Genomic DNA, 21,474 nt, shown 5'->3' with positions numbered 1-21,474 from the left:
GGTATTGGTCTTCTGAATGTTAGATTAGATTTCTTCCTCCCTCAAGGCCAGACATCTCCTGAATACAAGGAAATCCTTCTAAAACATCTTGACAGCACAGGACTGCTCGCATTTCATTATCGTTGCTATGTCAATCACGATATATACCAAACACAGAGTCCTGACAAAGATTGGACAGCTTACAATCACTGCATTCTGCATTGCACATACAGGAAATGGAAATGACTAAGTTTCATGTGAGCTGGAATTTAGTCCACTAGACAGATTTACAGTCTTGCTTATGTTGCAGTACCCATTAAAGTGGGAAAGTCCATGCAATCCTAGAAAGATAATTTGATGGAAAGTAATGTCCCCCAAAAGTATAGGTGAACAACTTAGTGTCGGTCTAATTGAAAGCTACCCCACTGGGATAAATTGAGATCCCTAATGTTATTCAATATTCTTTATCAGTGATGAAATGGAATTGGGAGAATTCTCAGTTCTGGTTATGATATCAAATATGACAAGGTTATCAACACTTAAAAAATATAAGAAGATAATTGAAGGCATTCTTTATAAATTAGAGATATGTGTAAACAGAATTTTGGTGGAAAAATGCAAAGGCAACATTAACATGTGCCATGAAATTAAAATACCCTCTGCTAATATAATAAGAGAAATTATTATCTAGACATAAACATCAATAAAAGGGTTTGAGATTCCAATAGAATACATATTGAAGATATACTAATAATTCAATTGTGGATTTGTCTTGTTTCTTCTTATAACAATAGAACACGATACTATCTTAAAAGAAGGGTAAACTGTAAAAGCTTGGTAGAGCCCATACTTTATTGAGCATGAGACAGTGCTTTATTAGACCATCCAATTGAATCATGATGTAGTAAATTATTGGAGACCTAGAAAATGCATGTAAATATTAGAAAATATTTAAAGAGAAGATGATAGGCCCGAGATTATTTAGTCAATAGCAAAGATGCCTCAGTTATCACAGAGCACTGACTAAACATTATTCATCTTCCACAGGGCAGGATATGATTTCTTAATGTTAAAAATTGCAATTTAAGCATCTAGAAGGAAGTGATTTCTTGATAATAAAAATGATTGTATTCTTGAATAAGTTTTTGAAGGAAGTTCTGTGACCCTACAAAATCTATAGGTCAGTGACAAATAGGAAGCTGTGCCTAATGTGAGCTAGTTTGATGCTCATGAGATTCAAGCTGTTAGACCAGAGCATGTCTAGAGGACTTAGCCAAGTCCTACGCGTCATTAACATTTTGACTTACTTCCTGCTTTCAGTCTGCTTCTCTCTTTTCTGTACAGGCTTTCCTTAGGTAATGTCATCCCCAATCTTGGTTTTGACTACGAGCCATATAGAGTGCTGATCGCAAGCTTACCTCCAACTCTGACCTCTCCTCTTAACTTCAGACCCATGGATACAAATGAATACCTGCTGGGGCACCTGGGTGGCTCAGTTGGGCAAGCCTCTGTCTTCTGTGCAGGTCATGATCTCATGGTTCATGGGTTTAAGCCCTGCATCAGGCTCTGTGTTGACAGCTCAGAGCCTGGAGCCTGCTTCAGGTTCTGTGTCTCCCTCTCTCTCTGTCCCTCCTCTGTTCATGCTCTGTCTCTCTCTCAAAAATAAATAAATAAATAAATAAATAAATAAATAGCTGCTGGACATATTCACTCGCACCATTCACTGGCACCTCAAAATCAACACTTCCCCAAACAAATATTTTTTATAACAGCACTATTCAAGATTGCCAAAAGATGGAAACAACCCGAGTGTCTGTCAATAGATGAATAGATGAACAAATTGTGGTATAAACATAAAATGGAATATTGTTCAGCCATGAAAAAAGAAATACTGATACATGCTACAATGTGCTCAAAAACATGCTTAGTGAAAGAAGCCAAACAAAAAAGATCATATGTTGTCTGATTCCATTTATATGAAATGTACAGAAATGTCAAATCTACAGAAACAGAAATTGTTAGTTGACAGAGGCTGGGAAGAGAATGGGAGTAGGAGTGATCGCTTAATGGGTAATTTTCGGATTTAACTTTCATGTAGCGTACAATATTTATTATACGAGTAAGTAGAGTAGATAATAAGAATATGTTCATTTGAACTTTCTACATGCATCATGGTACATAATGCATGTTGTATGTAATAGTCAGACTCCAAAATGGCCTCCAACAATCTTCACTCCTGGTAGTCACATCTTTTGTAGTCAGTCCCTTGCCACACTGTAACTAATAAAATATGGCAGGGTTCATAGTATGTCGCTTCTGAGATTCGGTTATAAAAGATACTATAGCTTCTGTCTTGGTTGATTGTTCTCTCTGGCTCATGCGCTAGCTCTCTTTCTCTGTGTGTGTGTATATAGACACACACAGCTGTCACATTCTAAGCAGCCCTATAGAGAGGCTCAGATGGAGATTAACTGAACATGCAGCCAACAGCCACGAGTGAGTTTAGAAATGGATCCTCCAGCCCCAGTCAAACCTTCAGGTGACTACAGTCCCACTTGATAGCTAAATCTTATGAGAGACCTTGAGCCAGAATCATCCAAATAAGCCACTCCCAAACTCTTGACCCTCAGAAACCATGTGAGATAATGAATATTTGTTATTTAAGTTGCAAACTTTGCAGTAATTTGTTAAGCAGCAACAAATAACTAATACAACTATTAAAACTCGACAGAAACCATTGGCAATTATTTGGAACTTAGACCAATGAAAGATTTTTTCAGGGAGGAGTGTTTTATCACTAACTTTGTTTAGTGACAAAAGGGTGCCTAGTGATAATATAAAACATGCTGACGTTAGTTAGCTTTCTTATTGCTTTGAAATTCTCCACAGCTATTGCATCCGCTTATTGCCTGTACCCAGAATGAAATGCTCCCAACTGCTCTCATATATCCTGGCTTAGCTTAGCCATTGTCATCCTTCTCTGGAATAACTGGAGTTTCTGATTCTAGCCTCACCCATCCACATTGAATGTATCTACCACAGTGATAGCAGTGTAATCTTTCTAATCTTAAATCTGACCTTATAGCTCAGATTGTAATTCAGGGTGTATAAAGCCCTTTAATAACTCTCTTGTGGCTACAGAATAAACCTCAGATGATTCACAAAACTCTTCATTTCTGCCTATGCAGAAAATACTGTAAAATTTCACTTATTACACAGTAGTATCCTAACTAGGTTGTCATGATCTGGCCCTCACTTAAGCCCCTCTAACCTCAATCCCTACTCACTTCTGCATGTACTGGTAGTTGTAAGTCATGATGAAAGATGTGTTGTTCATTAACTATACATATACTCTTCTGCACATGCTGATCTTTTGCTTGGAATTTTCCAGTTCTCCTCCAGCTCTATCCCTACTCCATTCTAATTGTATCCCTATTTACTCGGTAAATTCTCCCCCCCCCCCCCATAAACTATAGCTAAAAATGTCTCTTCTTAGAGACGTTTACCTGGACTTCCTTAGTCCAAATAACGTGCTTCGTCATATTCTATAGCAATCATGTATTTCCATGTCTGTTTTCTCTACTAGACTGAGAACCACTCAAGGACAGGAACAATATTTAATTTACCCTTAGTGCTCTGTTGACTAACAGTGTCAGCCACCTAGTGTGCATATGATAAACAATGGAATGACTAAATATTGAAAATTAGAGCAACAACAGCAACAAAAACTATCCACTATCACAACATCCTAGCTCACATACTCCTGTGATTTTTACACAAGCATTCCCATATTTTTACATAAATTATCAATTTATAATCATAGTATTAACATGGTTCAGCATTCTGAATTTGTTTTCGTTTTGGATAGCTTTTATTGCTACCTGTTCAAGTTCACTAATCTTTTCTTCTGCAGTGTCTGAGTTGCTATTAATCTTTTCAGGGACACCTTTCATCTCAGGCATTGTTTTTTATGAACAAGTAGAGGTCATAATTGCTAGTTAAATATACCTCATAGTATGGTTGTCAGCTAAACTGTGCCCCTTCATGCCATAACACATAAATCATCTTTCCTTTCTTCCTTCTGTCCCGCCTTCTTTCTTTCCATCCTTCATCCTTCTTCATCAACCTGTTAAAGAGAAATTTCTCAACACAAGTTCCTTTTAAGTTTGAAGCAACATTCCAGTGTTTCTGGTGGTGATGTTGGTGGCAACATACGGCGGTAAAATATACTTTTATAGTGTTTAACCTGTGCCAGGCACTATTCTAGCTCCCACTTGTATATTAACTCATTTAATCTCTCAACTACTTCATTTTACCCTTTCCCAGCTAGGGAGTGGAACAGCCACCTTTTAACCAAGGTAGTCTGACTCCAGAGTCTGTGCCCTTAGTAAAAATCTCAACCTGGAAGGATTTCAGTGAAGACCAAAGGAGGTAACTTATGTGAGAGGGTTTGTAAACTATAAAGTAATTATGATGTTAAAATAACTTCAAAATAATGGTGATGGCAATGATGGTGATAAAGTCCAGATAAGACCACAGGAAGTCCTAGAAACAAAAAGAAAGCATTGCTGAGAATCCAGCTATAATTTCAATTTGGGAAATGTATAAGTGCTAAAGAAGCTGAAGATGATGTTTCCTTTACGTGTTCTTTCCTTCTTTCCTAGCTTTCTAATTCCACAGCAACATCAAGGAAATAGAATTACCAATGCCTTCCACCCTGGCTTGGCTAATAATCTACATGCCACAGAACCCTGACCTAAAAGATAAAAATTGATGGAATTTATAGTGTTGGGTTTTTATTTTTATTGAATACTTCTATGTGATCTTGAAACACGTTACACCTTTTCATTTCAGGACCACATTGAAGAGTATTTTTGTGTGTGTATACACATATGTATCTGTATATATAATGTGTGTATACACACTGGTTAAATCTCAGCTTTGTTTTATCTCATTTCTAAATTTTTTTTAAAAAATCTCTAATATCTAAGAATTGAAATGACTAAATAGTTGTCTTCAATGTTGAGGAGTATAATTTAAAAAAAAACAAATGGGGGAAAAGCAAAAATTCTATCTTAACTGTAGATACTTCTGTAAAACTTCTGTCATTGGAGAAAATATTGGAAATATCCTCATTAAGGTATTTGGAGCACATGCACCTTTTCTTGACCTCTTCTGTGAAATCATGAAATCACAGCCTACCTCACACAGGCCTCTAAACATATTGCTTAACAGGTCAGGATATTTTAAAAATTGAAATTACAGTTGAAAGAAATAACCCTCAGTAGACATGTTTTGTTTGTTTGTTTGTTTGTTTTTGAGTAGTTCTTCTTTATGTTGATGTAAGAATCTTTGAGGTCTTATGTATAAGCACATGTTTTTTTTTTTTAGGTTTGAGTTATTCTTTAATAAAAAGCTAATATTTTATGGTAGTCTATATCATTACACAATGATGGTTACAAATTTGGATTTCTTTTAACAATACAACTATTCAAGGAGTAGACACATGTTTAATGAAATGATTCTGTTGGTCCTCTTAAAACATTAAAAAATTATCCTGTTAAATCATTTTTTTGTCAGAAGCATTTTATAAACCTGGAAAGCAAAGGCCCAAAAGTTAAAATCTGTCTCTAGGAAATGTTGATCTGCATGAAACCCAAATGTCTAACAAATGTGGCTTGACAACTCCTGAGCTATAGAAAAGAAATCAGACAATAAAGTGAGAGCAATTTGTCTCCTTCCCATTCCACTGGCTTACACCCTTGACTCTTGAACATTTTAAAATATTTTGAGTTTTGATGTCATCAAAGGTTATAGTAATACTTATCAGCAACCTGTGAACAAACATACTGTTAAGATGAGCTAATGAGTGCAAATAATCGAGCCATGGTTCCTTAAGGGCAGGGTCCAGATCTTTACTTGCCTCTAGAGTTCATCAACAAATAGTCTCTTGCATACTGATTGTGCTTACTGAATGCTCATTGGATGAATTAATTAGTTACTAAATTATTTCATTTGTCCCTTGGTGGATATGATCATCTGACTTAGGTCAGTTAAAGTGAGAAAGAGGTGAAATCTTTATGGACCACCCTTTCCAAGCAGAGCTTTTTGGGGGAATGCACGTTCTTGATAGTCAACTGAGTCCTTAGTTCCATCACATTCTTAGATAGCAGCATCCAACTCCATGCATTACTTGCTAAATTTAGGACTTAGTAGTCTGCCATTATCAACATTAATAAATATTCACCGTAATGGAGTTTCCTCAACCGTGCCCATTTTTAGCTTTCATTAATACGTTTATCAAAAACAATTTTTAAATCATAAATCATGTGTACTGTCTGTCTATTTCACTTCTTGGAGGAATTTTTTCTAAAGTTAATACCTACTGTTTGAAATATACGTGTTCCTTTTATCTGTCCAAAATACGTTGGGCCAAAGAGGGGACGGGTGGATGGTTGTTGCTGTCATTCCTGCAAGTAACAAAATCGCTGAATGTCTAAATTGGAAAGGATCTTTGAGGACTTTAAAATATTCATTGGGGCGCCTGGGTGGTTTGGTCGGTTAAGCATCCGACTTCGGCTCAGGTCATGATCTCACGGTCCATGAGTTCAAGCCCCGCGTTGGGCTCTGTGCTGACCGCTCAGAGCCTGGAACCTGTTTCATATTCTGTGTCTCCCTCTCTCTCTGCCCGTCCCCTGTTCATGCTCTGTCTCTCTCTGTCTCAAAAATAAATAAACGTTAAAAAAAAAAAATTTAAAAAAAAATATTCACTACTACAAATTCTGGAGGATTCCTTGTGTTGAAACACTTCTCCATGTGCCTCCAATGGATTTGCACGTTGATCAGATAATTAGATAGTTGGTGCTTGGAGAGAGGCTCAGACTGGGTTCCATAGGATGGGCATTTGATCCAACATGATGGGAGGAAGTTGTGAGAGGGCTGAGTCATAAGGAAAAGAATAGAGTGGACCAGGTGAAGAAAGGTGAAAGGTATGGTTGACAGACGGATCAGAAAAAACTGACGTAACACAACAATACAATGTGAGTTGAAAGGAGCAGGCATGGAGGGGAGGAAAGAACTACAAGCCAACAAGTAATATAGTGGAAGGAGATGAATCTGGAAAAATGGGAAGGGCCTGGTCAAGAAAGGAGTTGTGAGCTGTGATAAAAAGTGTGAACTGAACAGTGCTTCCCAAACTCTGGTGGGAGATACAGGACACATTCTGAGAAATTTTTAATTTGTGTTTTGTTTTGATGAAAAAAAGTTAAAAAAATTTTTTTTAATGTTTATTTTTGACAGGGAGAGTGAGACAGAGCGTGAGCAGGGGACGGCCAGAGAGAGGGAGACACAGAATCGGAAGCAGGCTCCAGGCTCTGAGCTGTCAGCACAGAGTCAGATGCGGGGCTTGAACTCACAGACCACAAGATCATGACCTGAGCCGAAGTCAGATGCCTAACCGACTGAGCCACCCAGGCACCCCTGATGAAAAAATATTTTTAAAGAATATTCCACTTAGAAAGATAATAAGATTTTAGTTTCTTAGGGCAGGGGTCTACAAAACAAGGTCTAAAGCCACATATCTAAGAAATAGCAAGCTAGAAGATTTATACTGAACCTCTTAAAGACTGTAAAACAATTCCTTATTCATGACAAAATTCTATTGTAGAGTAAAACCACTGGTTCCCTTGAATATACATTCTTATTTGTTTAACCCACTCAGACTTCTAACATATATGTCAGCCATACTTTCACCTTGCAAAAACTGGCCTTTCTGTTTTAATATTCAGTAAATGTATTACAGACATCACCTAGTTATCTAGTGTGGAAGCAAGAGAACTCACAGTCAGTAATTCTCCAAGTTCTGTGTGAAGTCTTTCTAAAAATTCTAAATCCCGTTTCCAATTTGCTGATGTTCTACTACAGGGGGGTTTGTTGCAAAATTTCTAATTTTATCCTTCAATTATTTCAATACTCAGGCAGATGGCATGAGAACAAAGGCATTAATGAATGCTAACTTGTTTGGTCCACTTCTGATTAAGTATAATAAAAAAATGTTTACCCTTGGTTATAAGTGAAACCAGATTAGAGATCTTGGATGGGATAATTGGTGGTTCAATGTCTTTAACTTGTTGCTGCTTCTGCAGGGACACAGTCCCCCATCTTGCACTTCATGCAAGCTTCTTATGGCTGACACATCATTCTCTTCCAGCATGTCTCCTGGAAGAGATTTTCCCCGACAACTCTACTTAAAATTTCTAACCCAACTGCCACAAAGTTGCTCTCCTCTCATTATACTTTCTTCATAGAGCTTACCACAGTTTAATGTTGTTTCATTTGTGTCTCTCTCACTAGATGGTAAGCTCTGTGCAGGCAAACACCAAGTAAACTACATCCCCAATGGTATCTATGCGTGTCCTGAATATAGAGTATACTTCTTAAATGTTAGCGAAGGTGTAAAAGTACAGCTTCTCTTGGGGAACATCACTCAATGGCTCATGCTCTCCTAAGGGTCATCTTGGCATCAAATTCATTAAGAATCTTTCATGAGCTCCTTCTACCAAACGTGATAAGTATGAAGAACACATTTTAAAGAATTTGTTATTATTTAAAAATTTTTTTTCTCAGCAAGCTGACATGGGTTTATTAGAGAAATAGCTGACCCAGGCTTGGACACAAACTATACAAAAACCTGGGACAATTTTATCATGCTAGGAAGCAAAAAAAAAAATTGATCAGACTATTGGGATCTGGTAATAATAATAATAATAATAATAATAAAAGACATAGGAGTCAATTCAAAGAGTCTTCCATTGACCAAAGATGGGGCAATTTAAGCACCAATAAGAATAATGACTGTGATTGATTGAAATAAAGAAAACATATAAAAAGCTGTAAGTTCAGAATATTACTTAAAATTGGTTAGGTTTGGAGTTTCCTATGGCATCAATTCATTATTCTCAAAACTGGTAAGTAGGAAGAAGGAAGTATCTTGCTTTGCCTGTGCTAATTGTATTTCAAGTTAACCAAAGAGTTGAAGAAAATTCTTCTCCATAGACAATTTCCAACTAACAAGTGCAGAAGAAATGATAAAATTATAAAACCATAATTTTGTAATACCTAATGAAATAATGGGTTGAGGTAACACTCATGAACGACTCTTTTTTTTAAATTTTTAATATATGAAATTTATTGTCAAATTGGTTTCCATACAACACCCAGTGCTCATCCCAAAAGATGCCCTCTTCAATGCCCATCACCTACCCTTCCCTCCCTCCCACCCCCCATCAACCCTCAGTCTGTTCTCAGTTTTTAAGAGTCTCTTATACTTTGGCTCTCTCCCACTCTAACCTCTTTTTTTTTCCCTCCCTTCCCACATGGGTTTCTGTTAAGTTTCTCAGGATCCACATAAGAGTGAAAACATATGGTATCTGTCTTTCTCTGTATGGCTTATTTCACTTAGCATCACACTCTCCAGTTCCATCCACGTTGCTACAAAGGGCCATATTTCATTCTTTCTCATTGCCACGTAGTACTCCATTGTGTATATAAACCACAATTTCTTTATCCATTCATCAGTTGATGGACATTTAGGCTTTTTCCACAATTTGGCTATTGTTGAGAGTGCTGCTATAAACATTGGGGTACAAGGGCCCCTAGGTATCAATACTCCTGTATCCCTTGGGTAAATTCCTAGCAGTGCTACTGCTGGGCCATAGGGTAGGTCTATTTTTAGTTTTTTGAGGAACCTCCACACTGTTTTCCAGAGTGGCTGCACCAGTTTGCATTCCCACCAACAGTGCAAGAGGGTTCCCGTTTCTCCACATCCTCTCCAGCATCTATAGTCTCCTGATTTGTTCATTTTGGCCACTTTGACTGGCGTGAGGTGATATCTGAGTGTGGTTTTGATTTGTATTTCCCTGATGAGGAGTGACGTTGAGCATCTTTTCATGAGCCTGTTGGCCATCTGGATGTCTTCTTTAGAGAAGTGTCTATTCATGTTTTCTGCCCATTTCTTCACTGGATTATTTGTTTTTCAGGTGTAGAGTTTGGTGAGCTCTTTATAGATTTTGGATACTAGCCCTTGGTCTGATATGTCATTTGCAAATATCTTTTCCCATTCCGTTGGTTGCCTTTTAGTTTTGTTGATTGTTTCCTTTGCTGTGCAGAAGCTTTTTATCTGCATGAGGTCCCAATAGATGAACGACTCTTAAAACCATAGAACTTTTAAATGGATAAATCAGACTGATAATACCAAAACTTCTGATCAATCTTAGTATCACTAAAAATGAGACAATCAGTCATTATGTGTCTCCTGATGTGATATGATGTACATCACATCACCTGTGTATGTTTAGCACCATCTATGAAGCATTCTTTGCCAAAAAAAGTGAACCTGAATGTAATTAAACCTCTACAACTAACCATCACTTTATGTTTTATTATTAGTAGTATTTTAAAATTTAAATCCAAGTTAGTTAACGTATAGTGTAATAATAATTTCAGGAATAGAATTTATTGATTCATCACTTACATATAACACCCAGTACTCATCCCAACAAGTGCCCTCTTTAATGCCCATTGCCCATTGAGCCCATCCCACTACCCAACACCCCTCCAGCAACCCTCAGTTTGTTCTCTGTATTTAAGAGTGTCTTATGGTTTATCTCCCTCTCTGTTTTTACATTATTTTTGCTTCCCTTCCCTTGTTAGAACTAATCATCACTTTAAAAGACACCAAGAGGTTGAAATCAGCCATGTGGGACATTCTATGGAACAAACACCATGATTTATTTAACAAACAAACATCAATTTAAAAAGTGAGTGGGGGCTAACTTTTATATATTAAAAGAGGCTTGCGTGAGACACCAACCAAATTTAATATGTGGACATTGTTTCAGTCTGATTTAAATGAACTACAAACGCAATTTTTTAGATAATCAGAGAAAAATGAAAGAACAGAGTATTAGTAGATCTTAATAAATTATGAATTTTGTTAGATGTGATCATGATATTGTGTTTTAAAAGTTCTTATTTGCTTGAGGTAGATATTAAAGTAGTTGCAGGTGAAATGACATGATGTTTGGGATTTGCTTTAAAATACTCCAGAAAAATAAAAGCATGTTGGTGTATGGGTGAGTGTGTGAGTGGGTGTGGGTGTGGGTGCAGGTGTAACAAGAATTACAAATGTTAATAAGTATTGAAGCTGGTTCATTATTCTCTCTGCTTTTGTATTTGTTTGAAAATGATCATGAGTAAAATTAAAAGCTGAGTTTTGTTTTTAAAGTGTTTTAGTATAAAATACAGCAAACATACAAAAAAGTCTCTGAACCACTTACAGAAAACATTGAAATAGATTCCTACATATCCACAACCCAGTGCAAAACATGAAAAGTTACCATCTCTACCAGTCCCCTTTGGTGCCTCTCTGAATATCTCACCTTTCTCCTTCAGAGATAACCACCATTCTGAATTTTCTGTTATCTCCTTATATTTCATGTACCTATTCTTACACAATATACTTTTTGTTATTTTTTGTTTTTGAACTCCATACAAATGGAATGATGCTTTATGTTGACTTGCTTCTTCAACATTCATTTTGAAAAGATACATGTTGATGCTTTTAACTGTAGTTTATTCATTTTCACTGCTGTAAAGTGTTCCATTGTGTGCAAGTACCATAGTCTTTTTATCTATTCAATGGTTGACAGACATTTGAGTTGTTAGTATATTGTGAACATTGCTGTGTATTTCTCTTGGGGCGTATATTGAATACTTTCTTTGAGGTATGTATGTACAAGTGGAACTATTGTGCCATAGTATACACGCAAATGAAACTGGGCAATGCAAAACTGTTTTCTAAAATGGTGGTTGTACCAATTCACACTTTCCCTGGAAAGTAGTTTTCAAGAGTTCCCCCTTTTCCACTTCTTCGCCTACACTTAACATTTTCAGTACTATTTTTTGCCGCTCTGGTAAGTGTGAAATGGTATCTTATTATTTCAATTTGCATTTCCTTTATTATAGAGTGTATCTTTTCAAAGTTATAGGAACATTTATCATTCCTCTTCTGTGAAATATGCATCCGTCTTTCGCTCATTTTGTTTTTTCTTATTGATACCAAGGAATTCTTTATATTATTCTACATATTAACTCCTTATAGTTTTGTGGATTACAAATAACTGTTTTGTGGCCTGCTTGTTCACTTTCTATACAGAATCCTTTGATGAACCAGTGTTCATAATTTTAATATAGTCAAATTGATCAATCTTGCACTTTTGGTCACCTTATTAAAGGAATTTTTCCCTTCAAAGCTATAAACATATTTCCCTACATTGTCTTCTAATAGCTTTATCATTAAAGTTTTTTTAATGTTTATTTATTTTTGAGAGAGAGAGAGAGGCAGAGAGAGAAGCAGAACATGAGCGAGGGAGGAGCAGAGAGAGAGGGAGACAGAATCTGAAGCAGGCTCCAGGCTCTGATCTATGAGCACAGAGCCTGACGTAGGGCTCCAACTCACGAACCACGACACCATGACCTGAGCGGAAGTCGACGCTTAACCCACTGAGCCACCCAAAGTGCCCCATTTTATCTTTTTTTTTTTTTTTTTAATTTAAGTCTTTAATTCACTTGAACTTTTTTCTTTCCCTTTTGTGAGGCAGGGCTCCGATTTCATTTTTTCCATATGGATAGCCAATCGACCTAGAATCATTTATTGAGAAGCTCATTCTTTCTCCACTGCTCTGCAATACCAATTCAGTCATAAATCAAGTGTCCACGTAATTGTGTGTGTGCTTCTGTGTTCTTGAACACAGGCTGAATTGTCATCATCCAGAAAAAAGTAGAACAGTCTAAGTTTGGTAATTTCCCTTATCACCTCAAGCCTTTCAAACACAAGTTCCTAAAGCACAAGTTAGTTCATGTCAGTTTTCTTCCCTAAAACATTAAAGAGTCCCACAATGAAACATGTAAGGAACTTTATAACGTTGCCTAGCCAGATAGTGAACCATTCTGACCTTCAGATTTACAATAACCTCAACAGTGCCCACCATATATCAGAAACCCAATAAATACTAGTTCTGTATAGGATTTTTACATAGGTTAACTGTTAATTTTTTAAAGAATACATGATTTGCCTCCTAGCATATCCAAAATGTTCTCATATCAGCTTACACTTATTTTGTTTTGTCAAAATGCATAACCTTAAAATTTGTCCAAATCACGTAAAGATTGTAAGGGTTTCATGACACTGTTTCTTTGTTTTAAAGTATCTAACTAAACCTGCTTTGAAATGTAATGGTATAAAAATGTAACTTGAACGAAATCATGCATTCCATTTCAGTTTGGTTTACCTTTTGTGCTGTTAGGAAAACAGACTCTCAGAAAACAAAAGTGACAAAACAAAGTAATCAAGGTCTATTTAATAACAAATGAATTTTTTGTTACATTTTATTAGATGTGCAAGGACTCCAATTTGGAGGTGCTTCCTTACTCTATTTGTACATTTTGGTATTATCTCTTTTTGAGCTAGAATATAAAAGTCTTCTACAGGCTGCTTCAGGGACCAATTAACTCCATTAAATTATAACCAGTTACATAGTGAACTGAACCACTGCTGTCTGGGGCTGTCTAGAACTGTGACAATTAGGAGATGGAGACAGGCAGAAAGAGAGAGATTGATTTTATATGTCACTGAAGCACGCTGCAACAATATGCCAGTGTGACTTTCAAAATGGCCTTAAAATATTCCAAACTCAGGAGTTTCCTTGCTCCTGAGTGGGAGTTGACAGACTGTCTGGCAGCATTAGAAAGAGGCAGAGAAGAGCTGATGTCTATATTGTGTCCTCTAATAATAACATTCTGCCTCTTTGCGGCATCTCCCCCTTAGAACGATCCATCTATTTGTTGTGAGGTGTGTGTGCGTGTTTGAGAGAGCTTTGCCTCCCCTTGTGCAGAGGGCACGATTTCACCCCTCACATCTGGGAAAACCAAACCAAAGGATACTAACCCTCCCAAGGTCACCTAGAAAATTAAGTGTTGTGGCCTGGGGGTTGGGAGAACAGAACCCAGGTGTCCCGACTCCAGCTTTGTGGTTGGACACTAAATCATTTTCGATTTCTTACGAAAAAAAAAATCATTGGGCGGGTGGGGGGGGGGAGGGAGTGAGAAATTGATCAGATTTCCTCCGCTTTCTCCTTACTTCCCCTCCCCCTTACGGCGATAAAAACTCAAGAAAGGAAACGAGGTGTCCACTTTGCAGTTCTTAAACTGGGTCCCCCAAGTCACCCCCCACCTCCCATCGCCCACACAAAGCGACCCGGGTTCCCAAGGTTTCCGCTCGTCCAACAGCGAGCCCTGGAAGTGAGGAGTGGTTAAAACTCAGCCCTCACCTCCAGCGGGTCCCGAGCTCCGCGGCGCCCAAGCCCCGCCCCGCCCGCCCTTCCCCCCACCGCCTCGGCGCGCCAGCCCCTCTCCCCTCTCCCAATCCGGCGCACCCACCCCAGATGCCGCCTGGCACTGAGCGAAGCCGTCGTCGCCGCCGCAGCAGCACTTTCCACTTGTACTGATCACCTCCCAGCCCCGCTCTGCCTGCTCGCCGGAGCGGAGAGCGGCCCGCGCGCCAGCCCTTGGCAACCTCGGAGCAGTCGGGCTCCGGGAGGCAACTCCTTGGGAGCGCCCTGTCCAGGGTGCCCTCTGCGCTCTGCAGTGTCTTTCTCTCTGCCTGGGAGGAGGAGAAGAAGGAGGAGGAGGACGACGACGACGACGTCTGGTCCGGGCTGGGAGGTGGAGCAGCGGCAGCCGCCGCCGCCGCCGCCGCCGCCGCCGCCGCCGGAAAGGGAGAGGCAGGAGAGATCGAGACTTGGAAACCCCAAAGTGCCCGCGACCCTGCACGGCAGGCTCACGGCAGGCTCCCTTCCAGCTTCATGGGCAAAGTGTGGAAACAGCAGATGTACCCTCAGTACGCCACCTACTACTACCCCCAGTATCTTCAAGCGAAGGTAAAGGGGCGCCGGGGGCGGGGGGCTCCGGGGGCGCGCGCGCCGGTCGGGGCCCGTGCAGGGGCGCGCGCGGCGAGCCCCCGCCACCCCCGGCGGAGTTGATGGAGGGTTGCTAACTATAGCGCTGGCCTGGGCGGCGCGGGGCGGCGCGCGGGGCTGCGGCTGCCCGGGGAGCTGAGTGCGGGGATCGGGTTACAGAAAGCCGTGGGGGGAGAGACTAGACAGGAAAGAGCCGCCAGCCCCTTCCTGGCCCGGGAGGCGGGGAGGGTCGCGGGGCCGAGCGGCGCCCCTCACCGAGCGGTGGCTGCTCAGCCGCCGACGCCTGGGGCTCCGCGGCAGGACCCGCGGGCGGCGCGGCTTTTCGACCGACCGCTTCTCCTTGGGCCTCGCCCTGCGAGCAGTAACTCTTGCCTTCCCTCGGAGTGGTGCGCAGCCCCGGGGCCCCCAGGGACGCCCCTCAACCTCCCGCGCGCGCGATGACTGGGGCTTGAAGTGGGGGGACGGGACATTTTCTTCCCCGCCTACGGCCTTGCGCGCCCGCCTCTCGCCTTGATCTTTGTGCGGTGTGGCACTTCACCTGGTTACTGATTTCTACTTTTACGCTGGTGTTTTGGGTGAAAAAGTGGCCAAAGTTCACTCCCCGTTCACTGATGTTCCTTTTAATCTATCCTGTAGGTTTTGCAAAGGAAGGACAATGGGCAGATTTCAGTGCAAAGAAGTGACTTTATATTTAGTTTAGAAAAATGCTACCTTATATGTTGACCACAGTTCGATTTCCAGTGGTGCTTTCTCAAAAGTGGCCTTGACATACTCTTAGGTAACACAGCTGATGACATGTAGCCATACAAATTGCGACTGACTTTCTGGGGACCCCGGGTACCTTGTTAGTGGGCCTGTCTTATTTTTTCAGTGAGATTTGAGGCATTCCGAACTCATTAAAATAAATATATGTATATATATATGGTGGGCCCATGAAGAGGGAGGGTTTCACTGCTTTGGAAGCTTCTTCCATAATTTGGGAGGGTTGAAGTTGGATGCAGCAGCCTTCTTCAGCGATTAGCATCTCCTATCACTACCCCAGGTGCCTTTCTAGATCACAAAAGAATCAAGTATGGATGCAGTGTCTGAACTTTCTTTGGTAGGTTGTAATCATGTCCTCCTTGCTGGCAGAGGACATTCCTGGCCTGATGCAAAGAATCTCTGATTCAATCTTGATAAGCTTTTCTTTCTTACAGTGTGTGTGGTCCGCGTTATGTACCTACAACATAGCTCTGTATTTTCTCATGTAAAAAAGGACACTTGTCAGCACTGAGACCAGAAATTTTCGAGTAATCAAGGACCTCCTTTTTGTTCCCCTCAATTCTCATCTTACTTTGGGTGGCCAGAAAGCAGCAAGATGGTAGAAGCAAGAATACTCATTCATTTCTGTGTGGTCCCCACATATTGGTTTTCAGAGACCCAAGGGAGGTGCTCATTTTTTGTGAGATACATTGTAAATACAGGTTGTTCAAAGAAATTTTGAGGTATAATCAATGCACTACCTTTTAGATATCATATATGTTTAATGCACTTGTTTAAATTATGCAGCATCGGGTGCCTAAAGGACAGCCTATTCAACACTTAACTATATGAATAATAAATAGATACACTCAGGTGAAGAAGAAAAAGGGCCATGTTTCTACAGGCACATTCACCTTAGTAATTTTTATGTACCATTAGTAAGTTAGAAACCAAGTACATAGCATTTAATATAGCTAATGCATTGCCATTTGGCTCTTTTTGCTCCGTAAATAATTGAAGAGAGAGACAAACGGCAAGAGCCTGCTCCAGTAATTAGGGTCGGATCCCAGAAAGCTTTAGGGCCCATTTTCTGAAAGTGTGCTTCCTGCATAAAGCATTTAATATTGATTTGTGTAACTGTAAGTGACATTCTCAAAACATATCTTGCTGTTTCTACTATGAAATTTGAAATCCTATTACTCGGAATTTCTTTGTTTCAGGAGAAAGACACACATACCGACTTGACCTATATAACGTGGTATTAAAGTTCGATAATTAAACCTAAATTCCCTACTGTACGTATCTTGATTATCCCAGAAAGGGGTATCTCCTAAAATGTAAAGTGACCAGATGCAGATTTTAGGTAAGCACAGTTTGGAACGCATAGCTCTGTTTTTTCTCCTTGACGTATTTGCTGGTAACATGGTAGTGTGAGTCATTAAAAAAAAAAAAAGTGACTTCGTTTGATTGGTAGTTAGTTTAAAAACAAGTGTTGCCTAGTCTACCTAAAGGATTAATATTCTCACTTAGAATCTGTTGTCTACGGTGATGATCCTTGCCTATGTGTGTCTTTTAACCTTCCTGAAACATGCGATAGAAAACATCAGTCTGTTTAAAGTACAGTGATGTGTTTGCTGGTCAGGGTTGTTTTGAAACTTCCGTTTGGAAACTATATCAAAAACTAAGTAATGGCATGGTTGTTTACAAAGTGATATTTGACTTAAACTTGCAATCAGGAGACGGATGTGATGGTTTTGAATCAAGAAAGAATACATGGATGGGATTTCTTTTCAGCAGGAGGAATACATACCAGTTAAAATGACACTTGAGAATGAGTTTTGTTTTCCTATGTTAAGAAATTAACATATGTCAAATAATTCTTGAGTTACTCATCCAATTAGAGACTGTTGTAAATTTTATTTAGTATTTTTTCCTCCTAAAGACATCTTGGTCACTTCTCCAGTTATAAACAACAACAACAACAACAACAACAATCTATGCAGTTCTATTACAGCGTGACCATATCAGCATGCTTTGTACTTTGACAGAAAGAGAAATCATTTGACAGAAATCATTAGAAAAGTAGTACAGCTGCATTACACATAAAGTAAATCGGAGGATGGTGTGGAAGGGCGGACATGGGCGGAAATGAGGAGATTGTGAAATTTTCTTAATATCTTAGTGTGGAGTAACACAGATTAGAAGTAACCTGATTTTACATGCTTGTTGGGTTTTTTTGTGTTTCTCTGTCAGGGTGGTCTTATCCCAGCAGGCTTTCTTTATCACCTGACACGTTCATTCTACGAGGTAGTTTGATGTAGCTTCGTAAATGTAAGCACATACCGTTCTGAAGGATTTTCTGAATTATAAATGACCCATGGTATATTATGAAAAATTAAATTTGGTATCCACTTTTCAGCTACACAGGAAAAAAAATCTGATAATTTAACATATTTTAGCCTAAAGATTTGTATGTGCACATTTTCAAACATTGGCTGTATTAATTTCACTTAGTATAAAGTCACTCCTCACGGTCTGTTTACTTCAGAGATCCTACAACCTACATTACTGCCGATGCATGTATGCAGATATATATGGGAATTGAAATACTTCTTATTTCTTTTGAAGAAAGGAAAGTACAAAATGTTCTTTACATGCTTAGCTAATATTTTGTACCAACTAAATGCAGTTTACACATTTGTGATATATGTTCATAGTTATCGAAAGATATTTCTATAAAACATACCATTTTGAAAGCTTGGTTTTTAAGTTTTTATGCATAAACAGTATTGTTGTCTCTACACTAAAGAAGTCTTTCTAAAACAAAAGCTTCTTTTAAAGTTATCTTTATATAAGTGTATGCTAAAGAACATATCGCCTAGCTTCAAAATATGAAAAATAATGAGTGATATAATTTGGGATTGTGTTAATAAAGGCTACCAGAACAAAGTAGTTTTTCTGTATTGAATTTTTGTGTGCATTAACGTTTTGTTGAATTCCTTAACTTTTACTTGGTACCCATATGACTATTGTGTCAATCTGTTTCTCTAGGGCTTAGGGTTTATGATTTGATACATGGAACGACTGAGTATAGTAGGGTGGTTTGGAGATACAGAGGCATGATATTAGAACTTAGGGTGCTTTGTGTCCTAACAAGTAACTGCGTTTATACAGCGCATAAAGTTTGCTTAAATAGATCAATACAGCCAAGTAATATTTTATACCCTGAATACACACCTTCGTTCCTTTGGTGAATGAGATAGTGTGGCTATCTAGAAGTGGTATTGGAACGCTCAAGGTCATGGGATGGTTAAAATGAACATGCATTGTAATGCAGTACTGTAGCATTCTTCCCCCGAGATAGCTGTTTCTTTTGGATTTTCCATAGCATCTATTATATTTTTATATGCTGGGAGCTAAATCTCAAGCTACTGGAAAGGAAAAGGAAAAGAGAAGTGAAGTAGGAAAGTTTTCAGTCATTTAGTATTAGTATAACTAGATATACCTTACATGGTTGGCAATCTTGGTTTTGAGTTTAAGTTCAAATATGGGCAATTTCCATGTAATGCAGTTTCAAGAAAAAACATTTTAAAACTTTACTGATATATTGCTCAGACTTTGTATTTGGTTTAATGGTTTATTGGAACTTTAAAATTACCCCAGCTTACTTAATGAGTACTAAAATTTTAAGTTATGGGTCTTTTACCTAAAGACAAAAGGGTCTTTCTTTCTTTTATTAAATTGAGCATTTCCAGAAAATAAAATATTTCTCCCCATGTCTACTTAACCAGTAAAAATCATGTGAGAGAAATACGTACAATGGAAGGATAAGTGTTTAGTAAAAATGATACAGACACTTAAATATTGTTCATTGTTTTTAAGGATGAGGAATTTTTTTGTCCAGTTTGTTTTTTATTGGATGCTTAGTCTCACTAATGTTTACTCTCCCCAAGCATGGTCTTCTAGCCCACTGTACGTCTCTCTGCAAAGGATATCAACACCTCCCTAGTTTCTTGCTTGATTCACAAAACAGTAGGTGCTAAATAAATGCTTGTTAGTGACTATTATTATTCAGAGTAAGTACATGTGAATTTTTTTAGACCAGGAAAAAAATGTAGACCAAAATGTACAAATATAATAATCCAGTCTGATTTTCTATAGCAATCTCATTATTGTTTGATTTGCATTTTGATTTATTTTGTTACCATTTTGACAACTTTAAATTGTTTTATGGATTGAGTAAGATCCCTGGGAGGAATCACATATCAGTTGGTCAGTGCTTCATTTATGGAATCAAAAGTGCCGTTTTGTACATTCTTCATTAAAGCCTATGGTGCCAGAAAAAATATCTCATAGTATTATATTGAGGTGGGAAATGTTACATGTGATGAATTGGTGACTCAGAGCCTGTCTTTGTTTCCTATCAGTGGCCCCCACCAACATAATTGAAACTTCTTCCTGCTCAGTTTTCAAGAAAATCAGCTTCTTAAAGAAATGTATTTCAGACTCGGTAAAAACATGTATTCATTTAATGGATAACAACTAAAATATAAACTAGCATTGAGGTGTTCAGAGTTAGTCCTCTCTCTGTTGCATAACCCTAAACATGACATTCAGCTACCTAGCTTGTTATCCCATTCATTGGGGTTAGGGGAATGAGCAGGAACGTATCAAGTTGCTCTGAAGTAGAAGTACTATATTTAATGTAACGTAGCTTTATTAAATAAAAGGTAGTAATGGTATGTGAGTGATTTAAATGTAATGCCATAGTATTTGGTGTCAGATCAAACCATATGTTCAAAATTGAACATTGGACTTGGAGATTTTATGTGGAATGAATTTAAATGTTCTGGCTTTTTTTTCTCTGTTGTTTTAATGGGTGGATAGTCAAACCTGATGGAAGTTGGTTGTGCCTCATGAAGGCAGCACTTGGATGATACAGACTTTTACCAGTGGGAGCTTGGCCGGGTGATACACAGCAAAATGTCTTCTTAGAACCGTGTGTGTGAAACATACATGCAAACTTGAGCACACACACTAATTTGGTAACAGAAACTAAACATTTCTTCCTAGGAAGGGGAAGTGTAAAGGGGATGGTGATGGTTAAGCTAATAACAAACTCAACACATATCTCCCATAGTTGAATTCCTTACTTTTTCTTAATGTATTTTGTCTCCTTAACATAATTATATGAATATCTTAATTTTTCAAATAAGCACTGGAAAAGAAGTGTGTCAAAGCTGGTGAGAGAGAGAGACAGGGAGAGAGACAAAAAGGCGGGGGGGGGGGGGCAAAAATCAACACCTAGTCCTCCTGGGGGAGAAAACATACAGAACTGAACGCTGTCCTTCTCTATACATTGTCTTTTAGCTAATTCTTAAATGGATGCATTTGTCATTTTAGAGGATGGAGAACAGTTTTCTAGATGATAAATATGAAAACCTAAATCCTAAAAGAGATTAGATGCTAATATAAACAGTTAATTTGCTTTTCACACTCTGGCATTTTAAACACAATGCCTGGTGGATGATTTCTAACATTGGCTGGAACATCTGTATTCTGGAATTAGGTTAAAGTTTTCAGCTGGTAGCTTGTTGAAAAATTGCTGAGGTTCATGAAGGACTGACATACCAACTAATCGGTTGTATTTTCTGAGTGATCCCAGAGCACCATTCTCTGCACTTGAAATTGGGAAAGGTTAGGGACTATAATAGCTGGT

At 38.7% G+C, this 21,474-nt stretch overlaps 1 protein-coding gene across 4 annotated transcripts in view; it reads left to right on the top strand.

Moving 5' to 3' along the window:
* Nucleotides 1-14,487: 14,487 nt before the first annotated feature.
* RBMS1 (RNA binding motif single stranded interacting protein 1) overlaps nt 14,488-21,474 on the top strand; it is a 215,787-nt gene continuing 208,800 nt past the window's right edge. The window contains exon 1 of one of the 4 annotated variants that reach the window (XM_042994549.1): nt 14,488-14,975. In XM_042994549.1, coding sequence (XP_042850483.1) covers nt 14,901-14,975 — 75 coding nt within the window. In that variant the 5' untranslated portion in view covers nt 14,488-14,900. The remainder of the gene's footprint in view (nt 14,976-21,474) is intronic. The other 3 variants (XM_042994548.1, XM_042994557.1, XM_042994558.1) reach the window with 3 other exon arrangements.

Source organism: Panthera tigris, chromosome C1 (assembly GCF_018350195.1).
Source record: "Panthera tigris isolate Pti1 chromosome C1, P.tigris_Pti1_mat1.1, whole genome shotgun sequence".
In the NCBI taxonomy this organism is placed as follows: domain Eukaryota; kingdom Metazoa; phylum Chordata; class Mammalia; order Carnivora; family Felidae; genus Panthera; species Panthera tigris.
The sequence above is the reverse complement of the archived record's forward strand: the minus strand, read 5'-3'. Positions and strand labels throughout refer to the sequence as shown.